Genomic DNA, 18,323 nt, shown 5'->3' with positions numbered 1-18,323 from the left:
AGGTATGTGATCAGAGGTGGCAAGTTCATAACAAACCTCCACATTTACCAGCGAGGCATGAGCATCAGCTGTGGTCACAATATGATCTAACCAAGAAGTTGTGTGCCACGCTTCACTAACATAGGTAAAACTTGTGTCAGGCAACAGAGCTTTACTCGATAGAAATAATTTGGACTCATTGCAAAACTGCTGCAGGTGTGCTGCAAATAAAGATTTGCTATCAGACATGTCAGCATTAAAATCACTCATGACATAAACAAATTGGTCGGGATGTTTAGAGGTGCAGATCAGGTCGTATACCTTTTTTTCTCTCTCTCTCTGTCTCTGTCTCGCAGTCGCGTATGTCACGTTACTCGCGTGTCCGCGCATGACAAATCTTGCACATTATTTTAGTTTGTTGTGAGTCTGAAGTGTTCGTCATCTAGAAGTTTTTCAAAACACCCGGCAATGCGCAACATTTCCCTCCTACTCTCTGGACCAGCCGATAGCAAAATTATCAGGTGAGGGAGGGGCCGAGCGAGCGCACCACTCGGCTGAAAGGGTTTGCTGCATTTAACAGCCTGCATGCCCCGGCGTGCGGAACAATGATAGTTTAATAACGATTATTTTGTTTTCATGATTGAGGGAAGCCGTAATAGTAATCGAAAATGAAATTCAAGTTATTGTCCAACCCCTCAAGAAGGATGACTTAAATTGGGCTGAATTTGGAGAGGTTTTAAATAGCTATATTTATTCTCAATCTTTATCATTTTGGCGCTCCTGATTTTCCTTTGGCGCTGGATAAATCCGCTTTGGCGGGCGCCAACATTTTCTCTATGCAGGAAAAACCCTGATGTCAATAAATCTTCAGTTTAATAAACATCACAGCATCAGAGGTATCACAGACCATTAAATCACTCAGATCATCAAGATGTAAAGATATTTTTGGTATGGATACAGTGATGCTCAAGGAGCTCAGTACATCAGTCCTTTGCCCTATTACATCAATTATCAATCTGTCTATTTCACAAAATATGTTTCCAAGCATATGGAAACCAGCTATTGTTGTTCCCATTTACAAAAGCGGAGACCCTCATTCCATGTCAAACTACAGACCCATCAGCATACTGCCTACAGTGTCTAAGATTACAGAGAAACTGGTAACAAAACAAATCATTAACCATCTGAATACCACATCCTTTGCTCTCCACCCTATGCAGTTTGGCTTTAGAGTAAATTACTCCACTGAGTCTGCAACTTGCTACTTTACTGAAAACATCAGAGCTCTGTTGGACCGAGGTGGGGTTGTTGGTGCCGTGTTTCTGGATCTTAAGAAGGCCTTTGACACTGTCAATCATAAAATCTTGCTGTCAAAATTATGCCATTTCAATTTCTCGTCAGATGCGCTTAAATGGATTGAGTCTTACCTCACTGGCCGTTCCCAACATGTCAGAGTCCAGTCTTTTAAATCAGCGGCCCTCAGTCTGTCCACCGGTCTTCCTCAAGGATCAAATTTAGCACCTTTGTTGTTTTCACTTTATATAAACGACCTTCCGTCGGTCTGTTCTGATGTTTCTGTGCAGATGTATGCTGATGACACTGTAGTCTATGTCCATGGTAGTAATATCTCTCAAGTGGCAGAGAAGCTCACTAACGCTATGGTTACTATCTCAGCTTGGTTGAAGCAATCCTGCCTTCAGTTGAACACTTCAAAAACAGTAGCAATGTTCTTCACCGAGTCCCACAGACATGTCAATGTTGAGCCGAATGTTTTGGTTTCAGGGGAAAGGCTGCAGATTGTGTCCAAATATAAATATCTGGGAGTTTTATTTGATTCAAAGTTGTCATTTACATCACATGTAACAAGGGTCTGTAATCGAATAAAATTCAACCTCAGGAACTTTAGACACATTCGCCATCAAATGTCTATAGAGGCAGCAAAAATGTTCATGCACTCTATGATTTTCTCACACATCACTTACTGTTTACCCATTTGGTCACAAGCTACTGTTACATCCCTGAAACCTATACAATCACTTTACAAACAAACTGTTAAAATCCTGGACAAGAAACCTTGTAGATTTCATCATTGTCCAATATTACAAAAGCACAGATTACTCAACTGGGAAAACATGGTCAAATATTCAAATCTATGTCTTGTCTATAAAATCATTCACGGTTTATCATCCCCTCCGCTCCATCAGTTTGTCAACATCCGAACAGCTGATCACAGCAGAACTATTTTGTGTGGCCACCATTATTTTCCAGCACTGCCTTAACCATCTTGGACATGTAGTTCACCAGAGCTTCACAGGTTGCAACTGGAACCCTCTTCCACCCATTCATGACAGCATCACAGAGCTGGTGGATATTAGAGACCTTGCGCTCCTCCACCTGCTGTTTGAGGATGCCCCAAAGATGCTCAATAGGGTTTAGGTAAGGAGACATGCTTGGCCAGGCCATAACCTTTACTCTCAGATTTTTTAGCAAGCCACTGGTCGTCTTGGAGGTGTGTTTGGGGTCGTTATCATGTTGCAATACTGCCCTGCGGACCAGTTTACGAAGGTTGAGTGCACGTGGTCAGCGTCATACACAGTTTGGCTTTGGAAAATAGACGTATGAGTGCTGCCAGCATTGCTGAAGGGCTTGAAGGGGTGGGGGGTCAGCCTGTCAGTGCTCAAACCATATGCCACACACTGCATCATACTGGTCTGCATGGCTGTTGTCCCAGAAGAAAGCCTATTCTAAAGATGATACACAAGAAACCCCACAAAAAGTGTGCTGAAGACAAGCAGACTACGGACATGGATTACTGCAACCATGTCCTGTGGTCTGATGAGACCAAGATACATTTATTTGGTTCAGATGGTGTTCAGAGTGTTGGGCGGCAACCAGGTGAGGAGTACAAAGACAAGTGTGTCTTGCCTATAGTCAAGCATGGTGGTTGAAGTGTCATGGTCTGGGGCTGCACGAGTGCTGCCAGCACTGGGGATCTACAGTTAATTGAATTCTAACATGTACTGTCACATACTGAAGCAGAGCATGATCCCCTCCCTTCATAAACTGTGCCGCAGTGCAGTACTGCAACATGATAATGACCCCAAACACACCTCCGAACGACCACTGGCTTGCTAAAGAAGCTGAGGGTAGAGGTTATGGACTGGCCAAGCATGTCTCCAGACCTAAACCCTATTGAGCATCTTTGGGGCATCCTCAAACGGGAGATGGAGGAGCGCAAGGACTCTAATATCCACCAGCTCCTTGATGTCGTCATGAATGGGTGGAAGAGGATTCCAGTGGCAACCTGTGATGCTCTGGTGAACTCCATGCCCAAGAGGGTTAAGGCAGTGCTGGAAAATGATGATGGCAAAACAAAATATTGATACTTTGGGCCCAATTTGGACATTTTCACTTAGAGGTGTACTCACTTTTGTTGCCAGCAGTTTAGACATTAATGGCTGTGTGTCAAGTTATTTTGAGGGGACAGTACATTTACACTGGTATACAAGCTGTACACTGACTACTTAACATTGTATCAAAGTGTCATTTATTCAGTGTTGTCCCATGGAAAGATATAATGAAATATTTGAAGAAATGTGAGGGGTGTACTCACTTTTGTGAGATACTGTACATTTTGTCTGTAATGGTGAAAATTGTTGAAAAAAGTAAATATTTTCTTTCATTCAGATAGTTGTCCCTTCAAGAAATTTCTCTTCGTTGTCAGGTCTTTTATTTTTTCATCCTGGCATTCTAATTTAAACCTGGCCAGCTCAAGCTCATGTTTATATTTCTGTAGACCCAGTTTGGCAGTTGGGGCCATTTGGGCAGCATCTGGGTCAGCACAGAAATAACCATTCAGGATTATATTGAATCTGTATCATGGACTAAACAGATTTTGGAACATTACTTCGCCCCTTCCTGACAAGCTAGCAGGACAAAACTGTTAGTAATAGATACGGCTGGTTTCAGTTTTATATGATAGCATAAGCTAAACGTTAGCTCAAAAAGGAAGCTCACCAAAGCTTCTAAAAGAAAGTAATGTTAGCCAGGCAAACAACTAGCTAGCTAGAACCAGCTAACGTTATTATAGCATTACATTCTTAAACTTACCAGAAGAGTCAGCCCCCAGTTCGGACCTCACCTTCTTATTTTTCCGAGACCTGGTTTGGGGTGCTGACGACTCCGACAGTCGCTGACTCATTACGTTTGTGCAACACTTTGTCAAGCTTGGGCGTCAAGCCATCAGCGACTTGCATAAACGGAACTTCCGGTTTTACAACTACCTTCAAAATAAAAGCCTTTAAAGGATCTGATATGAGGCAAGTCATATTCATCATATATTGTGAAAAATATACTACGTTCTCGGGGCATCCAATTTTAACCCTCACTCAACATGTGCACGCACACAAAGAGGTGAAAAAATCACTTCAGCGCAAAAACCAATATATTATGCATACGTTATGCTAGATGCCAAAAGACAACATTTTGGAAATAGGGATGAAAATCAGTGACTTAACTAAGATATGGCACTGCGAACCAAACTCAGAAAACTCATTTTTGAAGGTACTTCAACTAGAAAAATTAAAGCTAATCAAATACCTTCACCGCTCTAACATTGTATTTACATGTAGTTTTTCTAATTCTCATTGTATCCACCTTGACAAGATATAGGATTTATTAACTGTTAAAAAGTGTATTAAAGGATGTATTAACCTTAATACGCATTGTTCTCGCTTTAGATCCAGTACCTGCAAAATGCATAATTAACTGTTTAATAAAGGACTTATTAACCTTAAAAAGCATTGTTCATAGAGCATAGTTAACTGCTAATAAATGATTAATAAAGATGTGTTTACCATCCTAATGCAACAAACAATGCTGAGTAAAGGTTTAACAATTACATAAAAGGGAAGTTAGTAAGACTCAATAAATGGGTTTGTAATGCTTTTATTAACAGCTATCAGAAACTCATAAGACTTTTATTAATGCTATTAAGCAATCAATAAATAGTTAAGAAGTTGCTTATAAGTGCTTATAAAAGTCTTATAATCACACTGTCAACATGTTTATTTTGTTATTATTAACACAAAATAGTGTTAATAAGCATCTAATGAGGTCCTTATTACCTATTAACTAAGGCTTATTACAAGAACCTCAATATAAAGTGTTACCGAAAAGGTAGCCAATTAATTTAATACATGCTCTTCTTACAGTCAGAAGCCGATAATTCGGTAGTTAAGTTAAGAGAAGACACTTTATTTTGGGAATAGGTAAACACACTTTAGTGTAACCAAAGTACAACAAAAATGAAGACAATCTGTTGATTATTAAAAAATGAAGAGTATCAAAAAGCTTTCCCACTGTCTGTGAGAAAGGCAAGAACAAAAAATAAGCAACGTGGTAAACAAGAAATATCCTAAGGTGATTATTAGGCCTGTCAAAATTAACGCAGGGTGATTCATTTCTGGAATTAACGCGTTCATTTTTTTAACGCAATTAACGCATGTGCAGAATGATCCGCCCCGTACATTCCACCGGCTTTGCACTACAGTCACTCTAACGTTGTGGCTGACCCAGGATCAGTAGCTGCGCGTTGCCATACATAGCAGCACGTTAGCCCGTGCCGTGTTTTAAACTGCTAACGGCCACGTATGTGTCACGGGCATAGATAGCATGTAAAATCAACTGCCGCGGATGACAGTTGATGTCGAAGCTCAGAGCCCGCGAGGACACAAACGTCTGCAGTTTTCAGAGGTGTGTGTGATAAGACATCAACATAACGTCGGCTTCCTTGCACAAAAGAACAGTCCGCGTACACACACACACACACACACACCGCGGACTGTAGCTAATCAAGTTGTATTCAAGAATGCACAACCTATAGATTCGCCAAATAAATGCCATTATATAGCCTTATATTTGCCCAAAAACATAGTAAAGAGACAGACCGATTGAATTATGGTGAGGTAGGTATATATTTTAGTTTGATTTAAATTTATTTTCAGTATTAAAACCATAATTTTGATTTTCAATTAATAAAAATACAAATTTTAAATCTACATGTCCACCTTCTGTCATTTATCTTTCTGTTCATATAACAATATACAGAGAAAAAAAGTGATTAAACAGCTGTCGTAAAGCTATTTTCTAGCGCGTGCCGGCCGTGCGAGTGTCAAATGATTAGGATGCAATAAAGTGCTTCTCCGTGTGTTGAAAGTGTGAGGGCACCGGACTCTCTTCGGCTCCGTGAGAGTGGTTGGTGACTCTGCATCAACTAATGCCAGTCAGTGCCACACACACCTGATTGCAATGAGTTGATGCAGGTTCACTAACAACTCGCACGGAGCTGAAAGATTCCGTGTCCTCACAGAAAGCGAATGAACGAGAGATGGTAGTTTGTATGGATGACGATGAGATAATGTGTTTATGTTGTTGTAAATAATGACTATTTCAGATGAATATTGGTCATCTGATGATGGTGAAGCAAAGTAAACTTTGTTTTAGTACCGCTCATTCATTTGGGAGTAACCACTGCAGTCTAGTTCGCTCCCGTGAAATTGTGTACACTTTGCTTGGCAACGCCCTCTTCCTGCCCGTCTATCACTCTCCCTTTTAGCTTTTCTTCATTGCATTTTCTTTTTTTTTCTTTGATGATTCAGCCCCGTTATCAGTCATTATGACGACAAATAACTGTCTCACACAAGGCTCCCGCTCCCCTTCCCTCACCTGGAGGGATAGGCTTCTCAAATCGCGTTGCTGCGCTACACTGAAATCTGCGAACATTACGAATATGTGACCATGCATGCGCAAACCGAAAATCGGTCTGGGTGTGCGACCAGGACAAATGCAGTAATAAAAACTATATAAAAACGTCTTTCTGATGGTCTCGTTTGCTGTTAAAGGTAATTTAACAGCAAACGAGGAAACATGGGGCTGTTTAAAATATATTTAAATGTTACTCTTAGTGGCTTTAACTTAGTTTTGTACAGGCACACCCATCACTGCTTGCATAAAGTTAACTTTTAAGGGGCAACACTGGGTCAAAAGAAAAATTCTCACAGAAAGGAATCGTACATTCTTTGAAGATGGATGATGAGTCTTGCATGAGCAGCAACACTAGAAAGTTTCATAGTCTTTCTGGCAGGCAGGTATCTTTGAGTTCTCGGTTTCGTACCTGAGTGCTCCAGATCTGCTTTCCCCCAGAAGCAGGTGATGTTGTCTCAGTTTTTGCTTGAAACGTTCTAGCTCGTCAGAGAAGATGTAGGCCTTCATACTTAAGTTCTAAAGGTGCGAACACACCAAACGCGTTGGGTGCAAGTAAAGGCAAGTAGCCTACATTACCCTACCTGTGACGGGACCGTGGCTGGCGTAGATATAGGCATAAACACCAGTGCTTCGCTGTACTCATTGTGAAAGTTCCCCGGACTTAGCCGTTATGTTTGGGTTCATTATATGGAGGTGGTGGCCGCACACAACCGGGTGAGTTAACTAACGCTATCCGACCGGTGCTAACTTGGTTTATCGGCTAAAGCACAGCCGCACATATTCACTGAATTAACCAGGAAGCCCATTCTCCTGGCTCACTTTCCCCACGTCTTCTAACCCAACCCCGAGTGGCTTCATATCACCAGCCAGCCGCAAATACATTTCCTACTCGGTGTTTCTCAGCCTCTGTGTTGTCCTCCCACCGTGCCGATGTCTGTGACGTCGGGTCAAGCTCACCGCTGATTGGCCAACGCGGCTAAACGTCACGCGATGGAGCGTTAAAAGTTTAATTTTTTTAACTCGCGCGGTGGTGCGATGGTGCGGTGACGCTTTGGTAACGTGGCTACCACGCCCAAAGCGCCGCTTTACCGCGGCCAACGCATCATCGCGCCTAAACCAATGGTTCCCTGTGCAAAAATAGGATTTTTCAACGCCGCCACCGCACCCAACGCGTTTGGTGTGTTTGCACCTTTAGAGTATAAGACTCGCGAGAGGACCTCCCTTTGGGTCATTTCATTGTCTTTGTTGTGCTGAATGCAGTTGGCACGGGTATATTGTCTTTGAAGCCAGGAAACTGTACTATTTTTCTGTTATAACGTTCCTAGACCCATGCCCCAAGGATTTCAATATCTATAGGAATGCATTCAGTGATGATAGCGACCCATAATAATGAACATTTAAATTATAGTCATAACCCTAAAAATTCTAACTTGAGACAAAATAAAGCACTAAAAAAGGAAATAAACAATTGAGGAATCTAAAGGGGAAATGTTTTTTTTTTCTAAGAAGATGCATTAATTTTTCCAGATAAGTAAATTATTTCTAAATTAAAAAATGCCACACTCAATCCTGACTAACAAGAGGCACTGCAGGCTGGTCGGTTAAACCAGACATTATCAGATTTAATTCTTTGTTGATTTGCTGCCAAATCTGCAGTCAAATGTACTCCTTAACAGTGGATAATAAATGCATTAGCCAGTGTCAATCAATCGGAAAAACAGAGAAAGAAAGATCTCACTTCTCCCAAAAAATGCAAAACGTGACACACCAGAAGTTAAAACTTTACCAACACATACACAGAAACAGTACAATGGCATTAATGGCTGTGTGTTGAGTGAAAGTAAATGTACACTGTTATACAAGCTGTACACTGACTACTTTACATTGTATCAAAGTGTAATTTCTTCAGTGTTGTCCCATGAAAAGATATAATGAAATATTTGAAGAAATGTGAGGGGTGTACTCACTTTTGTGTGATACTGTATGTCCATTATCTGTTCTTTAGTGTCCCACGATGATGAGAGCCTTTAAAGACTATAGTCATGTTTCTCTGTTTTTCAGATCCGTGTGATTCGTCCTCCCAGCTATGCAGGGCCTCTACTGCTGGGCTTCCTCCTGTCTGTGATTGGAGGACTGGCATATCTACGAAGACACAATTTGGAGTTTCTCTTTAACAAGAATGTTTGGGCCTTCTCTGCACTGGTAACCACAATAACACACACATACACCGGTACAAACTATGGCTGTTATCCACCAAGCTTTTAATAGTGGGATGTAAATGTCTTTGAGATGAATGTGTCCCAGACTTCCGGGTTACAGAGCATGGGGTAGGCACGATCGCTCTATAGCTCCCACAAAATATTTCAGACCTAACTGAATAAACCCTATTCTCGTCGATTTTTTTTGTGCTTGTGTTGCCGGTAACATTGATACTGTTTTGGAGAAATGCCTAGAAGCAAGAAAAACGCAAAAAGATATTCGGCAGAGTCAGATATGTCCTCGGACAGCGTGGTTAGCATGGACGTTGGTGCTAGCTCAATGGCTTCTATTCCGGATCTGCTAGAACAGCATAGAGCAGCGATAGCCGCCGAGTTTAAATCATCTTTCGCCAGCATGGACGCTAAACTGGACAGCATCCAGGCCGTGGTCTCAAGCCAGGGGAAACGTATAACTGATCTCGAGGAGAATGCAGAAACTGTTTGCGGACGCCTGGAGCAACTTGAGGCTACGTGCTCCTCACTGCAGGAAGATAACAAGCTGTTGAAAGCTAAACTATCGGATTTGGAAGGGAGGAGCAGGAGACAGAACGTTCGTATCGTGGGCTTACCAGAGTCACTTGAGGGTGCGCGCCCCGCCGCCTTTTTCTCCGAGCTCCTCGTCGAGGTGTTTGGTGATCAAGTTCTCCCTTCTCCCCCGGAGCTGGACAGAGCTCACCGCACTCTGGCACCCAAACCGGGCCCGCATGAGAGGCCACGATCCGTCGTTATCCGCTTTCACCGATACCAGACTAAAGACCTGATCATGAAAGAGGCACGTAAACAGGGCGAGCTGGAGTACCACGGCCACAAGCTCCGGTTCTACGAGGACTACAGCGCAGAGGTCGTGAAGCAGCGGGCTGAATACAAGCGGGTCATGGCTGTGCTTTATCAGCGCGGTCTCCGTCCCTCTCTCCTCTTCCCGGCAAGGCTTCGCATTACACTCCAGAGCGGCGAGAGAAAGTGGCTGCGGTCTGTCTCTGAAGCATCAAACTACATATCTACACTGGGTGTGAATGTGTCCGTAGTAAATACGATTGCCTGCTGTGAGTATACAATGTGGACAAATGCTCTTTTCATATCCCCAGCCAAACTCTCAGACTGATGGTACTATACGCATTTTTTTTTTTTTTAAATGAGTAAATTAGCTGGGTGAACGTGACATTTTTGTTGCTTGTCATTTTGACGTATTGTCTAGCTCACTCGCTTTTTTTATTTGTATCTCTATTTTAAAACGGCTAGATAAACGTGTCTGTTCTTTATTTTTATTTTTTTTATTTTTTTTTGCCATTTGGACAGATTGTCTAACTCACGCCTTGTTCTTTTTTTTTGTATTTCGAATTGTTGGTTGAGCACGGTATGTTTGTTTAATGTGTTGTCATTTTGACAGTTTGCTGGATTGTTCATAGTGTTACTAGCTGTTATGGGGTGAATTGTACAAGACTTATGTGGGAAGCTAGCACAGGCTAGAAAGTTAAGGCTTGGAATGTTTGTTGTGAGACTAGTAAGGGTCTTTCGGGGTTTGCTGTTTAGAGCAATATATGGGGTGGGTTCTGGGTGGGATGGGGTGGTGTCAACTGGGGGTTTAGCTGATGGGTTATCACCTGCTGTGTTTTCAGTTATCTGTGTTTTCCTTTTTTTTGTGTGTTTTTTTTTTCCTCTGTATTTTGCTACTCTTTTTGTTATCGGAGCAACTCTTTTTACTCTCACTATAACTGAGCTAGATGAAGGGCAATCTTAATTTAATTAGTTGGAATGTCAAAGGGCTAAATCACCAAGTGAAAAGGGGTAAGGTCTTAACCCACCTAAAACGGCTCAGGGCTGGAATAGTTTTCCTTCAAGAAACCCATTTACATGACTCTGACCATGGGCGACTAAGTAAATGCTGGCGTGGACAATTTTTTCATTCTAATTTCAGGGCTAAGGCCAGGGGCACAGCTATCCTTATTGATAGTAATATTCCTTTTGAGTCCTCAAACATTATATCAGACAAAAATGGACGTTTTATTATTGTTTCAGGCAAACTTTACAATAAGTCAGTCATCTTGGCCAACGTCTACGCGCCTAAAGTCGATGATGTAGAATTCTTTAAGAGATTTTTTTCTCAACTCCCCGATCTCAATTCCCATTCTCTTATTCTTGGTGGGGATTTCAATTGTTATCTAGATCCAGTCTTAGATCGCTCTTCCCCCAAACCTGCCACTCTTAGCAGATCTGCAGGTTATATCAAATCATTCCTTGCTGATTATAGCCTCTCTGATCCATACAGGTTTTTATACCCCACAGGAAGAGAATATTCATTCTTTTCACATGTTCACCACACTTACACCCGAATTGATTATTTTTTTTGTTGATAATTCATTGATGTCAGAACTAAAGTCATGCAGTTATGAAAGTATTGTGATCTCAGATCATGCTCCTCTGCTCCTTCAACTGGCTTTCTCTGACGTTGAGTATACAAGAAGACAGTGGAGACTGGATCCATTGTTGCTCACAGATGAGAGTTTTCTTTCACACATCTCTACACATATTAAAACTTTTTGGAGTATAAATAAAACACCAGATGTGTCCAATGCAACAATTTGGGAAGCCCTGAAAGCCTATTTGAGAGGTGAAATTATATAATTTGCGGCATACAAAAATAAGTGTACAAAACAGAAACAAACTGAAATAGCTGATCAGATTCTGAACAGACAGACAATATGCTAATTCACCTTCATCTGAACTTTACAAAGAACGTTTAAAACTTCAGACAGAATTCAACCTTCTTTCCTCTCGTCAAGTTGCTGACCAGTTGCTTAGGAGCAGAAGTACTTTTTACGAGCATGGTGACAAGATTGGCAAACTCCTGGCCAATCAACTGCGCGGATTTAGAGCGAAGCAACTCATCCCTGGAATACGGACAGACAGTGGGTGTACAACATCAGATCAGAAATTGATAAACGAAAAGTTCAAAACATTCTATTCAAATTTGTATAGTATAGTGATTGTACAGTAGACGCAGCGGTGATGGAAACCTTTTTCAGTAACCTAAACATGCCTTCCCTTTTTCAAGACCTGAGACATAGCCTTGAGGCACCTATTACTCAGAGGGAAATTATTGCAGCAATAACATCTATGCAATCAGGCAAATCTCCTGGTCCAGACGGACTTCCATCTGACTTTTTTAAGAAATGTTCAGCCGAATTATCGCCTTTTTTATGTTCAGTATTCTCAGACTCATTTGACTCAGGTAAACTCCCGCCTTCGTTCTACCAGGCCTGTATTTCCCTGTTGTTAAAAAAGGATAAAGATCCTCTAGATCAGGGGTGGCCAACCCGCGGCTCGCGAGCCGCATGCGGCTCTTTGCCCAGCTTCGTGCGGCTCTTCAGTTCATATCAAATTATGTGATAATAATTTTTTTTTTTTTTTTTTTATATACTTTTTTTTTGTGTGGGCCTATGTGTGTGCATGTTCGCAAACGTTTCATGCGGCTCTTACGTTCGTTTTACATGTTGTCTATTATTTCATTTTTTATTTTATTAATGTGTAGGCCCTATGTGTATGCCTTTTCGCAAATGTTTAATTGAGGACGCAACATAACGCTCGCAAACGTTTGGTGCGGACGCAACCTAAAACTGCCCGCTCAGCTTGGAGGGAGGTTTTCCGTGAGTAAACTATTTGTGTCAAGTTCGCTCCGAAACAGAGTGGGAGAGTTCATATTTTTTGTTGAACGTTATGGCAGGCCATTCTGCCTTATATGCCAGGTGTCATTTGCGCATTTCAAGGCTTCAAATCTTCGGCGCCACTTCAGCTCTCTCCATGCTAAAAGTAAGTCCCACAAAGCAACATGCATAGTAAGAGAAAAACGCTATTTTAAATTGTTATATTTTTGTTTGTGGACTTGGTTGAACTGAGAGTTTGTGTGTGAGGCAGTGCACACAATGTTCATTGTTGAAAATGACTGCCCTGTCGTCTTTAGTACTGTAGGAGTCCAGTCCTGTCATTATCACAGGGGCGGCCTTAACGATCTGGGGGCCCGTTTCAAGTCCTAGTGTGGGGCCCCCTGTTTTTTTTTTTTTTGTTTTTTTTTGTTTTTTTTTATAAATAAATAATGCTTGTGCATGCATGTGCAAGCTCCCCGCGAAAATAAAAACGCCCCCCCCCCCCTGAAATCTTACTGGCCACCCCAGTTCAAATGTTATTTTTTATTTTCATTTTATTTTTTTAATTACATTTTTTTCCTGATATGTATCCTAGTTTTGATAGGTAGTTGCCAAGTTCATCACACAAACACTCCAATCCACTGATATGAGATCAGTTTGCAATTTTCAATTACTAAATTAATGGTAGGACTGTGGCCACTAGAACTGGTCTCTGGTCAGCAAAGGTCTTGAAAACAGCATAAGTATGCTTGTGACATGCGTGCCACCCATGCATGTGTATAGGCACGTGTCCCAGCAGATTTTTGAAATCTGAATAAAAAAATTAAAGTCTGTAGTTAGCGAGTGTAACATGTTCTTAGCAAGGGCAGACTTTCATAAATAAAGGTTTATTTTTTAGCAAGATATTTGGTCAAAAGCTAGTGGTCATCCGTCCCTCTGTGCAGTTGTTAGGCATCTGGCTGCTAGCAAGTTATGTTGTCTTGCTAATTTTACTATTCATCTGAGCTGAAATAAATATTGACTTTTTCCTTTATTATCTTCGCCAGAATGCACCAGCATGCTTAGATTACATGTTAAAAACACAAAAAAATCTTCTGGGGTTTAGTTTTCTGACAAACATTACAATGGATACTAACATGATTTCGGCATTTGGGATTATAAATCATCTTTGAATTGGTTGTACAGCATATCACATGCTATTCATTCAGGGGTGCGATGGCCACCCCACTCTAGCTCTGTGGCCCACCTTGGCCACCCCCAGTCAACATTTCCTGGAATCGCCACTGTGTGTACCCGTGTGTACGATGTGGCTCTTTGCAGTAACACAGTAAAAAATGTGTCTCTTTGTCTCTGACTGGTTGGCCACCCCTGCTCTAGATTGTGCATCATACCGACCAATTTCACTATTTTTTTTTTTTTTAACCTTTATTTATACAGGTAAATCCCATTGAGACCGAAGACTCTTTTGCAAGGGAGACCTGTTTTCCTTTCCCACGTTACCATTCACACACACATTCATACACCGATAGCAGGCTAACTATCGACATTCACACGAGGCAAGGTGGGCGAAGTGTCTTGCCCAAGGACACAACAACCATGACACAGGTGGCAGGGCGGGGATCGAACCTCCAACCCTTTGATCATCAGCCGACCCACTCTACCAACTGAGCCACAGTCGCCGCATACGGATGTGAAGATACTTGCTAAAATTCTCGCCCACAGATTGAAGGATGTTCTCCCCTCTATCATATCCCCCGACCAAACTGGGTTTATAAAGGGACGCCAATCATTTTATAATATCCGCCGGCTAATGAACATTTTATATTCCCCCAGAAATATTGAATCGGAATGCCTCGCTTCTATGGATGCTGAAAAAGCATTTGATAGAGTAGAATGAAATTATTTGTTTTTCACCCTTGAGAAATTCGGTTTGGGTCCTGTTTTCACTTCTTGGGTTAAATTATTATATGCATGCACTTCTGCCTCAGTATTAACAAACAGCCGTTACTCAAGTAGTTTTGATCTGCACCGTGGGACCCGGCAGGGTTGTCCTTTGAGCCCGCTCCTTTTTGCTATTGCAATCGAACCACTTGCGATTGCCATCAGAGGTAACAAACAGATTCAGGGGATATGGAGAGGAGGAATTGAACATAAGGTATCATTATACGCCGATGACTTACTTTTGTTTGTCGCCAAGCCAGCCACCTCTTTACCGGAGGTACTTTCTGTGTTGGAGGTCTTTAGTCAGTTTTCTGGCTATAAACTTAACTTGAGCAAGAGCGAACTCTTTCCGATTAATAAAGAAGCTCTTAAACTTGATTATACAGCTCTCCCACTCAAAGTGGTGACAGACCATCTGAGTTACCTTGGGGTATGTTTCACCAGAAATTTTAAAAACCTATTTAAATCGAACTTCCTCAAATTATTGGATCAGGCGAAGCAAATATTATCGAAGTGGTCTCCTCTGGCTTTCTCTCTCATAGGTAGAATAAATTCAATCAAAATGACATTACTCCCAAAGTTCCTATATCTATTCCAATGTCTCCCCATCTTTCTCCCCAAATCCTTTTTTCAGGCCCTTGACTCTTTAATGATAAATTATATTTGGAATGGTAAACACCCTCGGTTGAGGAAAGCATTTCTTCAAAGACCAAAACAAACAGGCGGAATGGCCCTCTCTAATTTCCAATACTATTACTGGGCTGCTAATATCCGTTCTTTAGTGTATTGGGTGCATTTTCACCTTGACGACTCAGCCCCAGTATGGGTAACAATGGAGTCCAGCGCTGCCCTCTTAAGCGCCGCACTTCCACTCTCTTCAGCTATTCCTAATAGTAATCACGTGATTAAGCACTCCCTTCGAATCTGGACCCAATTTAGGAAGAATTTTGGAATGCAGAATTTTTCACTTTTCAGCCCAATTGCAGCTAATCATTTATTTATTCCCTCGACGGTGGATGGTGCATTCAAGATCTGGCATAAAAAAGGCTTAAAATGCATCGGTGATTAATTTATTAATGATCTATTTGCTAGTTTTTCCCAATTGACAAAACATTTTGGTATCGAAAAGACTAATTTTTTCAGATTTCTGCAAATCAGGCATTTTACGCAGAAGTTAATTCCTCAATTCCCTTATAAACCGCCAGCCAATCATGTCGATTTGTTTCTTTCTGTAAACCCCACATTAAAAGGCTCAATTTCTTTTTTTTTCAATCTTATTTCAAAGTTGCATAGCCCCTCATTAGCAGCTATAAGAACCCTGTGGGAGCAGGACCTAGGCTCTGCCTTCACAGATCACATGTGGGATTCAGTCCTGGATCGGATACACTCTACCTCCATGTGCGCCCGACACGCTCTTGTGCAATTTAAAGTAGTACATCGTATCCACATATCTAAAACTAAATTAGCTCGTATGTTCCCCGATGTAGACCCGACCTGTGACAGCTGTAGGAGCGCACCGGCATCACTCTTTCACATGTACTGGTTGTGTCCCACCTTGACTGAGTTCTGGACATCAGTTTTTCAAACAATTTCTGAAGTACTTCAGCATCAAATTAAGCCGAACCCTTTCACTGCAATTTTTGGCATTGCACCAAATTCAGGCTTACCTAAAGTGAAGCTGAGTGTACTGGCCTTCACCTCACTACTTGCTCGCAGGGCTATCCTACTCAAGTGGAAAGATCCTGCTCCTCCTTCCCACTCACATTGGATTCGAGACATTATGGCATGTATGAATTTAGAGAAAATACGTTACACAACCCAGGGATCCGAGAATAAATTTGACCGAATTTGGCGCCCCTTCCTAAATTATTTAAAAAAAAACAATAATAACTATAGAAGAGTAGCTACTCCCCCCCTTTTTTATTTGATTTAATTTTATTTCTTTATATGTTTTTTTTTTTTCATATTGATTGTTTATTTTTGTTTCTTGTAGTGTATATTTCGTGTTGTTGGGTGAGAGGGTGGGATGTGGGTGGGGTATGTTCGGGGAAAAAAAAGGGGAAAAAATTTGTACTAATCGTGCTACAATTTCTTTGTTACGAACATTTAATAAAAAAACCTTTGAAGAGATGAATGTGTCCCAGCCAGTTAGATTGTGTCCCAGACAGTTAAATTATCAGACACGTTTTGACCAAAAAAATACAGACTTCTTTTTCTGCCTTATTTTGGCAGCAGTTTTACATTGAGTTTTAGTCTTAGCTATATAAATAGCTATATTAAGATTATTAGATATATTAAGTACAAGGTTTCCCACTAATGCATCATACTGTGGCGGCCCGCCACAGTTTAATTTGTCCCCCGCCACAGTCTCAAAATTAAAACAAAAAATATCAATCAAAAAAACAAATATTTTTTTTAACATCAACATAAATCTCCGTTGCCTCAGCAAAGCATCTCCCCTTCAGTGTCCCTTCACCACGAGTCAATCAGCGCGCATGTAGGCACTCCAGGCTCACACACACAGACAGTAGGCTGCAGGAAGCACAGAGAGGGACCAAGGTTATTTGAGGCAGAACTGCCGAAAGAAACTGCTTTACTCGCATCCATAAGTAACGCTAATTACCGCTGGAAAGTTAGTTTCAAGTCTGATATTCGACAGACATTCATAAGCGACGTTTTACTAGTTTCACCCGAAGTAGGCAGCAGGAGAACGGTTAACACGCCCACCAGCCCCGGCATACTGACCACTGAAAACAGTCAATAAATACCGTCACGTTTACTCAAAACCGATTTCAATACCTCAATGCTGACTTGGTCATTAAATTAGGTTAATAAAAATTTATCTGATTTGGGATCAAGTCAAAGTAAAGTAATAGTATGATTTCAGAACATATTACTAAAAAGCTAACAGAGGACACAGTTGAATTAACCCCTTTATTTTCCTCTCAAAGTGCACCAGTTTTATAGCTTGGAAATCCAGGCCGCTGACAAATTACATTTGCTCAGCATGTTGATCTGGGCACGCTCCATTGAAGCTCATTAAACATGTCAGAAAATTCTGAGCTACGTTTCCATTGGTACTATCTCATACAGTGCGTTCCAAATTATTATGCAAATGATATTTTTCACAGATTTTCCTAAATAGTCGATGCAAATGACAGTCAGTATAATTTTCAAGTCATCAACTGTTAGAGTATGATTCAAATTTTATTGAACAAACCTCCCAATGATAACAGTATTTTTTTCAAAAATAAACTCAAAATGCACCATTCCAAATTATTATGCACAACAGAGTTTCAAAAAAATGTATAGGTTGTTAAGAACTAAAAATGGTCATTTGTTGAATTTGCAGAATGTGGAGGTCATATTTAGTGACTTCAAAAGCTATTTCAATCAAAAACATCTTAACAGACCAAGTTACATGTCAACATAGGACCCCTTCTTTGATATCACCTTCACAATTCTTGCATCCATTGAGCTTGTGAGTTTCTGCTTGAATTTTTTTTTTTTTTATCCTTTATTTAACCAGGTTAGTCTCATTGAGATTAAAATCTCTTTTTCAAGAGAGACCTGGCCAAGATGGACAGCAGAACACAGTTACACATAAAACACAATACAAAATTCAAGTTCGATATTAAATACAGTTGTAAAACATAAAAATAAGATTCTTAACTAAAAACATTCACAATTTCCGATGGAGTCCAACTTAACTCTTAACAACAGCCTTAAATTCGTTTAG

The 18,323-nt window shown here is 41.0% G+C and overlaps 1 protein-coding gene across 1 annotated transcript in view; it reads left to right on the top strand.

Annotated features, from left to right (window-relative positions):
- Window positions 1-18,323, top strand: part of LOC307256622 (dolichyl-diphosphooligosaccharide--protein glycosyltransferase subunit MAGT1-like) — a 145,763-nt gene that overhangs the window by 96,086 nt on the left and 31,354 nt on the right. The window contains exon 5 of the mRNA XM_080035656.1: window positions 8,806-8,946. Coding sequence (XP_079891782.1) covers window positions 8,806-8,946 — 141 coding nt within the window. The remainder of the gene's footprint in view (window positions 1-8,805; window positions 8,947-18,323) is intronic.

This window comes from Ammodytes marinus (genome assembly GCF_949987685.1).
Source record: "Ammodytes marinus genome assembly, chromosome: 10".
NCBI lineage: Eukaryota > Metazoa > Chordata > Actinopteri > Uranoscopiformes > Ammodytidae > Ammodytes > Ammodytes marinus.
This window is presented reverse-complemented; position numbering and strand designations above follow the sequence as displayed.